Source organism: Conger conger, chromosome 10 (genome assembly GCF_963514075.1).
Source record: "Conger conger chromosome 10, fConCon1.1, whole genome shotgun sequence".
In the NCBI taxonomy this organism is placed as follows: Eukaryota; Metazoa; Chordata; class Actinopteri; order Anguilliformes; family Congridae; genus Conger; species Conger conger.
In genome coordinates, this window is record NC_083769.1 from 20,411,598 (window position 1) to 20,424,840 (window position 13,243).

Genomic DNA, 13,243 nt, shown 5'->3' on the forward strand with positions numbered 1-13,243 from the left:
TATAGTAAAAATAAAAGGGATGACTCATTGATATTGGCTAGTAGGTGACACAAGCGCTTGTTGTCTCAAACTAAATCGCACTATTCACACCACACGTGATGCGGAGTCCAATCTGGGAACGCTCATTCCCTCCACAATTGCACCGCGCTGTCAGCCCTGGGAAAATATCGTGGCCAACCCAACAACTGGCTGTCATATTATTATCCCTTTCCACTCGTTTTATTGCTGTAGGTGTTCCCTGGAGTGGCAGGTCCAAATGATCTCTGTAAGTTCCCAGAGAGGGGAGGTGCATGTCTTCTGTCTTCTCTCACTTTATTTCCCGCTCGTATATTCCCCCATCATGCATTGCTTCCACAATAAATACATTATCTTTTTACAGGCCTCCATAAAACGGTGCAAAAAGAAGGAAGGGCAATCAGGTTCCACTGGGCGCCACCGGGGCCAGTTCTCGGCATGGGTGACATAAATGAGGGGGAGATGAAAAACCTGCAATTATTTTTTATATATGTTACACCTACCATAGCTGCTATATAAAACTATTCTACAGCATCGCACTTTACCATTCAAAGGCATCATATCTCAAAACCACTCTATCTGCAGATTGGACTTTGGAATTCCAAACTCTCGACATGTTGACCCCAGTGTTAGGGGGCTGAATAGGTGCCCTAGTGTGTAACTGTACCCTGACCTGGAGAACTTTTACTTCTGAAGCCTCGTCCTGCTTTGGCTCAGGAAGGATGCCTTAGCCTTCAACAGGAACGCATCATTTGTTTTTGTAGACAGGTTTGCTGTAATCGGTTCGGGGGCCGAGGTATTTATGATTACAAACGAGCGGCAGGTCGCTGTGCCGTCCGGGCCCCGGGTCCCGGCGCTGTAAAACGGCAGTGGCCTGGTTTATACGCGGGCACGGGGGCCCCCGGGGGTCGCCATTGTTAGTGCAGCTGAGGCGCGGAGCGGGGTTTTGATGTGTCAGGCTTGTGTTTGCAAAACGTGCCCTCTGGTGACACCCCCTGTTTAAAGTCATGGGATCTGGAAGCCATTTGCCCCCTCCCCGGTTGTTTTCTCAAACTCCAAGTCCGGGGGTGCGAGCGGGGGCCCGGGACTCCCCACCCTCACCCCCACCCCCTCCCGAACATCTGCTCAGTGTTTATTTACCCAACACTTAACTTTCCCCTCTCGTACAAACAAACCCAACCAGCATGCGGCTGGACCAGCCTAGCTACTGGGGGGACATTTCAACAGACTTTCCTTTTTATTAGGACACTTTTGATCACCAGGTGCCAATTTAGGCAAAAACAAATAGTAAAGCATGAACCCAGCCCTTAAGATATACTAAATATACTACATAAATAAATACACAAAATAATAAATGTAATTTTTAGGAAAACATAATGGTGAATGTATTTTTAACAAAACATACTATATCTGAAATCAGCAATAGTTTGTATATTTGTCCATATATTGTGAAGCGTTGGTAGTAAATATATTTTATTTCAATATATTACAGTATATTCCATTTCCCTAAGAGGCACTTATGCCCTTGACAAAATGCCGGGAACTCATTTTTTTCAATAGTCCTTCCCTTTTTGATTTGTTTATTGCTTTAGTTCAGCTTGTTTCCTTATTTATGATTCAATCTTCTGAATATATTGTTGCTGTGACACACAGTGACACACCTGCACCCAGTTGGCTAGCTCATCAAAATTCATGGTTCTTGAGTGTTTCTTACAGTGGAAATCTTAGAAAAGGGATTTTTTCTTCAGAACCCATCTCAAATGACAAATGTAAACAAACTAGGGCTAAACGCAAAGGTATCCTTTTACATGTATCACCATACAAACTAAACATACTGTATAAATGTTTATATTTAAAATGGTTCAAAACACATTTAATCATGCATGCATGCCACTGTGACAGACTCTGTGCCTTTTCTCCCTCGCAGTGAAAATCTATAATTGTACTTATTATAATTATGCTATTACAAGAATAGCATTACATACTAGTATAATATTATTTAAATCAATTATTATACATGTTTGTTTATTTTCTTTATTCTGTTTTGTTTCAATTAATCTATACTTTAATTCTTTATAGCGCTTCACATCCCATGTAAGAAGAGAGCTGTACAAATGAATATTATTAAAGTATGATTCATTAGTATTTGGTGGAAGTGAGCAATTTTATCAGAAAAATAGACTAATAGACTAGTTCCCAATGTTGATAATAAATGCTTAAAATGCTTTATAAACGTTTTACTATGTGGCCATTTTGGAGCACAAGTTTCCAGTTCAGATTTGTTTCTCATTTTAGTTTTTATCTAGTCAATAAACTCAACACTACAGAAACAAGAGTGATATGCTATTTTCTTGGAGGACCCTGTGAAACGCACAGATGGAGCAGTACTGAATAACACTGGAAATCTTGGTGCATTTGAATTCTGAAGGATTTGACCTCATAGGATATGATGTACTACACACAGCAATGTCAAAAGCCCCTTGCCAAAAAACCCTTTTGGGTCAAAATGCCCATTTTCACATTAACTTTCTAATAATGGGAGCTTAATCAGTGTGTGGTTTTTTTCTTATTTTTCCCTTTTCAATTTTTCCACCCTTACACCTTATGATTTGTAAGTGAACCTTTTCTGAGCACAATATAGAAGCTATATCCACCTTTAATATAGTCTGTTATCAACCTTTTAGGAGTATCACCACCACTATCTACCACAGTTTAAATCCAAAACATATACGCACTCTATTAATGATCATTTTTATTTCCTTTGATGGATATTTTGACGCTGCCCCCCCCTGGGATTTCTGTGCTCAGAGGCCAACAGTGGAGTGTGCAGAGCGGTTACAGATTCTAATGTGTACTGACACTTAACACGGTCCTGCACTCATGTCTGACTGCTCACTAGCAGCTGTTAGTGTAAAGCCTTGAACAGAGATAAAATGGAATCTGAGCCAGAATGGCTTCCTCTTTCTCACTGTGTATGTATGTGCTTTGGCAGAGCACAGTGCACGTACTCATTTTCCTTTCTTGCTGGAGCTAAATGCTAATGTCAGCTCAATAGCTCTACCTATGCTCAATTTAAAACTATACCCTTGAAACAATTTGCTTCCTATTAACACTGTGCTCTCTGTTCCCGCTAGCACCTACTATGACATTTAGCTTCATGTTGTAGGGTTATGCAGACTACTTTGATTTGTTGCAAGCCTGAAGGCTTGGCATTTGCTCTGTTAATTGTCCAAACCTATATGTATGCATTTGTGTCCCATCCATTTAATAGCTTCTGCCAAATACCAAAATTGAAAATACTGTACCCTTATTATACAGGTCTCTCCTTGGTTTCAACTGGTAAAGTGGTAACTGCACATGGTAAATGTATGCACACAAGGTCCTGTGCTAACTATGGATTAGAAGCATCTAGAAACATGCGCAACAAACCCCTCCACTGGGCCAGGGAGAATAGCATTGCAGTGAGGTCAAGTCTACCTCCCTGAGATATTCTCCTAACCGTAATCCTGGTGCGCCTTCATCTTTATTCCCGACTCTGTCCCGCATCATGGCTTCTCCGGTGAGTCACTCCGGCAGTCTGCTCTGTAATAGGTGCAGAATGCGCTTGCGGCCGGAACCGCATTGTTGACCCGCCTGTCGCCGGTTCCCCGAACTGAGGGAGACCCCCGACCGGTCGTTTACTCAGGAAAGCCAGACTCATCATCGCGGTCTGAGGTGCAGATGTGGACATCACTCAGAGACGCCTCCTCCTCCTCCTCCTCCCCCTCCCGGCCTCAGAGACGTGCTGGACAGCCTGACGCACACCCTGGATGTGATTGATGCGGAGTGCAGCAGAAATGTCCAAATCTCACCGGCTTCATACCTCCTTGTATTTCCTGTGTTTTTCTCGTTAGAAATCTGTTTGAGGGCTGATTACATTACAGTTATTTAGCTGACACTTTTATCTAAAGGGACTTACAGTTGATTAGACTAAGCGGGAGCCAATCCCTCCTAAAGCAATGTGAGGTTAAGGGCCCCACAGCTGCACTGATCTTATTGTGGCTACACTGGGGCTTGAACCACCAACCTTTCAGGTCCCAGTCAAGCACTTATGCTATTAGGCTCTAGGGTGCCCCCTTAATGATGATTGAAAACACGTAATGATTATCTACTTATGTTCCACTGGTAAATGCCTAATCTAATGTATTATTATGAGGATTTGTAGGAGCAGTCTATAACTCTCTGTTCAGACATCTAGGCTGCACACGTGCAGCTTTTAAAAGGCTTGTAAAACTGACTGAAATACCCAGTGAGTTTAGGGGCTGAGTTTTGCATGAGTTTAATGGCCCTGTAGTTCCCAGGCGGCCCTAGCCAGTCTCTTAACCCACCTGAGACCCTCACCCCCATGGTCCTGTGTACTCGCCCTTTTAAAACCACTACACGCAAAGGACCGCGCTCCCAGCTGACCACCGCTGTGTGTCACGGTTATAGAATGTTTACGATATCCCTCTCTCTTTATTGGATGTAAATGAAACTGTATGGTCTAGGGTGTTAAGATCCTGCCAACTCGCTCATTCCCTCTCTCTTTCTCTCTCTCCCTTTCTCAGTTCACAGAAGGGAAAATTCAGCGAAGCAATACTTTGGGCTGAGAAAGGGCTTTCCATAAGCACTGGGTTAAGCATGTGTAAGTACTGTTTCAAATACATAATTTTTAGACTTCTACTGCTGTAGCCTATCCACTTAGATTAGTTATGATGCTTTGTGTATGCAGAGATGCTCTTCTGCATATCACTGTTGTAATGTGTGGTTATTTGCCTTACTGTCACCTTCCTGTCAGCTTTGACCAGTCTGGCCATTCTCTTCTGACTCTCTCATTAACACATTAAGACATTTCTGACTGCAGAACTGCTGCTGACTAGATATATATTTTTTTTTTTTTCTTTGCAAACTCGAGAGACTGGTGTGCAGGAAAATCCCAGGAGATCAGCAGTCTCCGAGATACTCAAACCACCCTGTCTACCACCAACAATCATTCCTCGGTCAAAGTAATTTAGATCACATTTCTGACCCGTATCTACATGATTGTATGCATGCTGTCACACAATTGGCTGATTAGATAATCACATGAATAAATAGGTGTTCCTAATAGAGTGCCCAGTGAGTGTATATGAGTCATTTTTTGTATGGTTTATAACTCTATGCCACCTGCAGCCAATCCATGTCTCACAATCACAATGTCAAACAAAGTAAAAATATAAGTCTTGTGTGTATGAATTTCAATCATTTATGGAGTAACAATATGTGATCCTGATCTAGTCCCAGTACCCAAACATTTCCTGGTTCCTAGTCCTGCTGGGTCCATATTTTGAACGTGTCTCTGAGTAGGAGTGCTGATCTTTCCCCTGTGCTGTACATATCCTAAATGATCCCAGATTAGCACTCATACTGTGATGGTTTATGAAAACCCCCAGGTTGGACAGACCCACTCTGTTCTTTGTCCTAAATTTACATCGATAACTTCACCCGATTGTTAAATTGTCATTGTTATTTCAGTCATGACAACATCCTAAGGACACAGCCAATCACAAATGAGAGGTAACAAAGTAACAAAGAAATACCCAGAATGCCCAGATCCCCCAGAAAAAGGATTTCAAACAATTTCATCTTAAAATGAACCTCCACTACAGAAAATTACAAGAAGCCTCTCGCAGTGAAAACCCTTATAGTGGTTTCTGCGCAATTAAATCTATGTTGTGTGTATATTTGCTCTACCTCTTACTCAAAATGTGCTGTCTAGGTGTGTGTTCACTTGCATGTGGGTCTGTGTATATGTGCAATTGGCCTGCATGTATTTGTCTTGTCTTTGGCTCAGATATATGTCCTACACAAACACAGGTTGGTGATTTAAATTTAAATTTGTGTTCACTGAACTCGCCTAACCACATTGGTGCAGAGGGAAAGAACTGACTGCACTGCAATGAATTGTGAGCCAAAGTTAAGGACCGATGTTGATTGAGTCCAGACCTGTTGGTGTGTTTTCTCAGGAATGCCTGTGTCCACACTGGTGCTTGACTGTGTGTGAAATGAGCGTGCGTTCACTTGCACGTGTATGAGTGAGTGTGCGCTCTTGTGTCCTGCATGACGTGGAAGGTCCTTCCTGACAGAAGAAACAGCTGTAACAGACCAAGTGCCGCCTGGCCGAAGTCGTATTTCCTGGCAGTGCCGTGCCACAGTAAGACACATGGGGTCGGGGATATGCCTTACAGAGACCTTGCGGGAGATAGAGGGGAATAAGGTCTGTATCTTCTCAGTAACTTATCGCTGAATAAGTTAAACGCTGCGGGGAGCCACCCACCTGTCGTTCCTGTGATCTGCAGTACCTTCTGCCTGGAGCTGCAGCACAGCGGGAGACCCCGATAATACACCTGTCAGAGAGGTGACGGCGTGGAAACCCTGTCACAAGCCACCCGCTCAGGTACGGTCACGCTCACACACCTACGCTCTGCACCCACACGCTCACAAACGCTCTTTCTCACATCCCGCTCACCAGGACTCAACGCGTCCATAACTGCTCATTTACTAACAAATGCAAACGTTTGCACACCCGCTCACACTTACCACTCTCGCTCACCGCACTCACGCATGCACTCCTGCCCAAGCTGCAACCTGGGGACTTCATTTTGGTGATTGATGAAGACACACCAAAGAGTGTTTGTGAAAAACTAGCACTTGAATTGAACTGTGATTCAAATTTAAGCAATAATTTTATCCAGGCCATCTATACAGAGTGAGAACAATAATTATTGGTTGCATTTATATTGTGCCTTTCACTTCATGATTTCAAAGTGTTTTGCCCTGAGGGTAGCTTCCATGGGCTTCGATGAGTAGCTCCCACCTGGGTGTTGCATAGCAGCCATTTTATACCATAACTCTCACCCCACTGAAACAAAATGACTCAGCATTTCCACAGCCTACTGTCTCATTTTTATTTTCTGTGAATTAACAAACTTTCCGTTCCCATTTAGATAACATTATTAAAACTGTGTGAGTGTTAACTCTATGTTTGAGTTAATTGATTGTTTATTGTTCTGTTGACATTGGCATGTTGTTGGCAACAGTTGGGATTCATCCATATCATATATGTAAACAGCAATGATTGTGAAGTGTGGTGTGTTCGAGGTATTCGACAATGTATTTATACACAGGAAAAAGTTCAGTGTTAATAGAACTCTAACAGCGTTTATATAGGTATCAGGTTTACTATATCCAAGTAAAATTTACTCTATCACAGGTTAACACTGAACATTTCACTGTATCATCTGGTACATATATTTTGTTTGAATTAATGTCATTCATTGTATGTGACATTATTTTGTTGAATGAATTTATAAGTAGTATATTTGTTATTAAGCACTGATGGTGTTTAATGAATTTGGGAATTTTGTTTAATAGCTCAAGTTAAAAGCACATTACAGTAAGATTGAATCTTTACGGTAACCAACGTGCCACAATTAATGCACGCAGAATATGTAAAAACATATTTTGTTGGAAATGTCTATTGTTTGCCACAGCAGATGGGCTTTGCAAAGCCTACATATACGGAAAATGCTTTGCTGTAGTCGGACCAGGCTTGCATTTTAAGCCCAGGACTCCGAATGAACTACGAAGGAAAGGTTTGTGTAAACATAGGTGACCACAAACAGGTGCTAAATTTGTTTCAGACAGCAGGCTCCAGCTGTCGAGCTGCTAATTTGACGTTTTGCGCAGTGGGTTTGTATTTTACTAGTGAATTGTTTAATGTCTAAAACAAAAAGTTTTAAGCTTAGCCTACGCATTGACAAAATGCACTGTTGTTTGCGGTCATAAGGGCATCATTAATTTACATTCTTCGCAGACAAACTACAGTGTCATTGACATGGTGTACTACAACGGCTATTTCATATGGCAGTGTTATCATGTAGCCATTCGTTTGTGGCTTTAAATGTCATTTGTATGGGCGCGTTTGTTTCTTTTGTTGTGTTTATTCAAATGAATATCCTCGAATGACACGTTTGTAAAACAGTTTTTTTTTTTTTTTTCAGTTGACATCAACATAATGAGCAGACAGAAAATAGCCTAATGTGAATAATGTGAATACGTAAATACAATATAACTGTTAATAGCCTATATTAAAACATGGTATAATTATTATCTGTTTAAGACATCTGAACACACACATTTTGTCAATTGATTATTTGGTTTGCCCAAGTGTCCCATGATGAATGCATTATCAATTGACCAAAAGTCCAGTGATGATGGATTTTGCTCGTTTTGGCTCAAATCTCACTTCTTTGTTGGAGCACATAAAACCATTTTAGCTTACATTGATGTCTGCGTCATACTGAACACTGCGGCTCTGCTGTCAAAATATATCAGTGAATCGGAATGAAAGTAATTTATTGAATTTGGAAACCGGGAAACTAGGACGAATGGTAGCTATATTCCCTTAAATGATGATGGCATGTACAGAAACAGTACCTTTATATTTAGCAGACAATCCGGGCACAGAAATAGGCTACCTAATGTTGGATACCCTAATTTTTGTAACGTAAATGATGATGATGATGATAATAATAATAATAATAATAATAATAATAATAATAATAATAATTGAAAAGAGAGAGCAAAAATTTGGCTAATTGCTCTGCCCACATTTAATTTAATTGAGCATAAACCAATACAAACTTAGTGGTTATTGATCGCAATATTGTTAAAGTAATACTAGCCTACTACTACAACTGCTGCTACTACTACTACTACTACACTACTACTACTAATAATAATAATAATAATAATAATAATAATAATAATAATAATAATTACTCTACTCATATCCCTCCTCTCTTCCATGGCCTCATTATCACCGAGGCCTAGAGTTGAAATATTTAGTGTGCTACTACTGCATTTGTGTAATATCCTCTATTAGCTGTGGATTATGGATCAAAAACAAATGAGTAATTCGGATTTGTTTGTTTCAACATGTCATCTTAAAATGCAAAGACAGCGATAGCCTATCAACTGCAAAGCGAGTTATAATGTAGTTTAAGTGCTTTTGTTTAAGCGTATAGGCCTATAGAAAATGCTACTGTTTTCGTTTCTGATATTATTACAGACTTACACGGTATCCCGCGTTGATCTATTTGTCTTTGATCACAACTTTTACAAACGGTAGCACGGTAGAATTATCCAGAAGCTGTAAAAATACAGAGGCACTGGTTCATTATACTGGGATTTGGAGGTGGAACCAGCTGTAGTCTATTGGAAGTTCATGTTTTGCATGCTCACGACAGCTCCTCCCATTCGGCTATAAGAACTCTTGTGGATTCCTGCGCGCGATGCTGTCTGGTGTTTCAGTTATAGTGCCTTGGGATATATAAATGTTACATTTTAACATCTAAAATAGTTACACGTTGGCCAAAAAAAAATAAAAGCAAGAACAAGTGACCGTTTTGGGTTTCATCTTCAAAACAAAATGCACGCATAACTGTTTTTTGCGAATCTTTTTTGGTTGTTTATTTGATCGGAACACTTTAGCCGTCTCGATGATGACATTTACCATGATGAGGCCTATGGCAACCCACCTTCCCTATCCTGACATTGGCATGATGTCCGAGGACGAGGAGAATCGCAGTGAAAGCGATGGTAGCTCGGATCAAAGCTATGGATGCTGCGCCAGTACCGACAAACGACGGAGGATGTCCCGAAAGTCAGGAGGCGGCAATGTTGTTATAGTTAAGCAAAGGAATGCAGCCAATGCGAGGGAGCGGGACAGGACCCAAAGCGTCAACACAGCCTTCACGGCCCTCCGGACACTTATACCCACAGAGCCAGTGGACAGAAAGCTGTCCAAGATTGAAACGCTTCGTCTGGCGTCCAGCTACATCTCGCATCTAGCCAACGTTCTTATGCTGGGAGACGGGAGCGAGGATGGACAGCCCTGTCTAACTGCAGTGTACAGCGCACAGGGGGACGGCGATGCGAAGCAACCTCGAACGATCTGTACGTTCTGCCTCAGCAACCAAAGAAAAGGGGTAAGAACTTCAAAAGTGCCGAGGCAGTCTGCCAGTCACCGAGTGCTGTCTTAAAAGAATTCCGGGCGTGACCAGTCATTGCGACGTTTGTTGTGCACTTCGCAAACATCCAAATGTTATGTCGGCCAAATTATAAGATATATTGTTTAAACAGCTCATAAATACAGATTATTATATTGCTTATGCGGTGGTTTGTTACGAAATGTATATTTATTTACACTGCTACAAGCGTTTTAAACAGCATTCGTTCATAGGCGGAGGTCGATTGTCTGCAGTAGTTTAGTCTCCCATTATTAAAGTAGTGCTTTGCGTGTCAAAGTGGTCAATTTATAAATTGTGACCTTGGAATTATAAAGATATACCTGCGTTCTGAGTGGTTTTGCGATATATGATCTTTAAAGATACCAAGTCAATGCGCTCCAAGCAGATACAACCTTTTAAACTTTGCATTTGTTCATACTTTTGAGCGGTGTTTTTGTGTAAATTTTCACACGTAGGCTATTTAGTTCCATATAAACTACATATATATGACACTAACATGTAAAAAAAATGTCAGTTTAATTTTAAGGTCTCGAAATTTTACTTCTCTAATATGTATCAAAGTTAATATTGTAATCCTTTCTCTCATGCATACCAATCCTGCAAATATTTCAGAACGCCTGCGCGTGTTTGAATAAAGGTTAACTTGGTAAAGTTATTCTAATTAATAGGTTAAGTGTTATTTAACTGATAGGAACTTGCAGTTTACCGAGACGATATAGATTGCAGGCGAATTAAGATCAGAAATAAAACATAATAGGGCCAGTCTAAAATAATGTATCGCCATTCCACATTATCCAATCCATAAACTGCACATCACTTCCAATTGGAGCAAATCTAATGGGACTCTTCAATCTTAAAATGTTTTATTCTATTTCCGCTTTTTTTGTGAGAATAGACATTTCAAGATGGGCTAATCCTAACACAATAAAGTAGGCCGAATATCAATAAATATATTTATAACGTGGACATTTTTTTAGTCCACTTAGTAATGCCTGGTTAACCACAGTCATGCCAGGTTAAAAAGGGAATTCTGCTGCCGAATGTATTCGTAGCAGTAGGCTTAGGAACAGTATAGGGTGGTTACATTGTTGCAGTCATGTATATATATATATATTTTTTTAATGTATCGTCATTTGACGTTATTTGTTCACAGGTGAAGGATGGTCGAGACTGCTTAAGAATACGAGGAGTCAGTTCTTTAAGAATGACCCGCAGATAGACGTCCCGCAAAACTAGCAGCCGGAGCCGCATGTCCACAACTCAGGGAGAATTCGGAGTGGGCCATGCCGGTCTCAACAGACCTGTGGAGCAAGATGGAACCAGTGTGGAATAATAGTGAAACTATTTAATTTGGGCAAAGTCAATCGCGAAAGAACCACTTCTTTCACCAAGAGACCCAAGAGGTTTATAATGACCTGTTGCAGGAGCGTCCCAACTTTATTGCAGAGCATAAAGTTATTTTGAAGAGTTTATTGATTTTTAAAAAAAAATATTTTTTTGTGAACAGTAGCCTATTTGTATTCCAATTTTAAATAAAATCTATTTTTTGCATAGTGGTCTATTTCTTTCCCTTTCTTATATGCACCATTATCACCGTTAATTATACAAAAATATCCCATCACATTAATATGGAATGGTAATTAGTTAAAAAACAAAGGATTAAAGTTCATTTAGTTAACCTAACCACTTCTGTGCTTCATGCACTTATCAGCATTTATGGTACTAGGCTCCCACAGGAGCCCACAACGCATGTGGTGTACAGTTAGATTTCCACTGTAGTGGGCACAGTGAAGAGAATGTCAGAAGAGACTGTTACCAGGGGAGGTCTGACCTAACGCGGGGAGAATGGGCCTCCTGCGGAGAACGCGCTCGGGTTAAATGGTCCCATTAATTGGCCATTTACCCTGACCATATGTGCATAAAGACAGAGAACTCTCATCAGGGGAATCCATTACGAAGAGGACCCAGTTTATATAGACACACGTGCAAGGATGAAAGTTGAGACCTCCGTGGAGGGCAGCACGCTCAGGGTGACATAATTGTTCCGTGTGGTTTTAATGTATAAATTAGACTTAATTTCCTCAGGGAAGATTTTCTGCGTCGCGGTATAGCCTATGCAAGTGTAGGAAGGGTGGCAGCAGTTCCAGCTCGTGCATAAGGATTATCTTGCGCTGTAAACGTAGCGTACTTATTTAACGATCCCTTGCTCTATAGCTCGGTCTGTAAAGAGTGGCCCATGGCACCCTTGTTGAAGATCCTCGGTGTTGTGTAATAATTGGATCGAATCGGCTAAATCCAGATGTGCAGCTTCCCCAGCTTGAAGCCCGAGCGTCTCAGGGTCTTCGCCTCGTCTGGTTTCGATTAAATTTAGGACCTGACTGCAGATGCTTATGTCTCGAACTGTGCAAGTGTACTCATTCAAAGCTTGATATATCTCTTTTGTGGGGTACCAGCAAGCTGCTTAATCACGGTTATAGTCTAATATAGAGCTCAGAATGCTTGTTGGATCATAGCCGTTGTCCTTGGAAGAAATAGCCCAGCTAATTTTGACTTCAGCAAAACTGCAATTAAACGGTGTTATATAATAATAACAGCTATAGCTACAGTTAAAAGGCAATGTCATCCTAAAATCAAACTGATGGCAACTTTTTTCTGTAAAGAAATATAGTAAATAATTAAAACGCAATAACGCAATCTCTATGGTATCCCCTCTTGTTTAATTTGGAATTTTTCGTCATCAGGGCATCCGTACCAATTTAATGTAGCATTTCAGATGCATTAGCTACGCAACGAGTAAGATATGTAGATTAAAAAAATAAATAAATAGACAATAATATTCAGATAGAAGATGGATCGAAATATACAGTAACATCAAATTTCCCTTTAAATTATTAGAAGAAGGGGAGGAACAGTGATATCACCTGGTCTTCACTTGCTGATTTGACACATGAAATATAGAAACAAAAATAGAATGCATTAGATTTCGATTTTTTCTAGTTCCCATTAAAAAAAATTGTCCAGGTACACTGAAAAATATATATTAAATGGCTAAAACTAACATTTTACTTCAATTTGTTACACTTACATATTTTTAGGTTAATTTGAATTGACCTGCCTTTTCAATTAAAAATTCGAAA

The 13,243-nt window shown here is 40.5% G+C and overlaps 1 protein-coding gene across 2 annotated transcripts; it reads left to right on the forward strand.

Moving 5' to 3' along the window:
• The first annotated feature begins 6,250 nt into the window (after positions 1–6,250).
• On the forward strand, positions 6,251–11,528 carry tcf15 (transcription factor 15). Of its 2 annotated transcripts, XM_061258702.1 has the most exons (3): positions 6,251–6,469; positions 9,568–10,064; positions 11,260–11,528. In XM_061258702.1, the coding sequence occupies exons 2-3, from the start codon at positions 9,576–9,578 to the stop codon at positions 11,323–11,325; spliced, it is 555 nt and encodes a 184-aa protein (XP_061114686.1). In that variant the 5' UTR covers positions 6,251–6,469; positions 9,568–9,575; the 3' UTR covers positions 11,326–11,528. The 2 variants fall into 2 exon arrangements, with proteins under 2 accessions (XP_061114686.1, XP_061114685.1); XM_061258701.1 differs by lacking the exon at positions 6,251–6,469 and having other exon boundaries at positions 9,393–10,064.
• Positions 11,529–13,243: the final 1,715 nt, after the last annotated feature.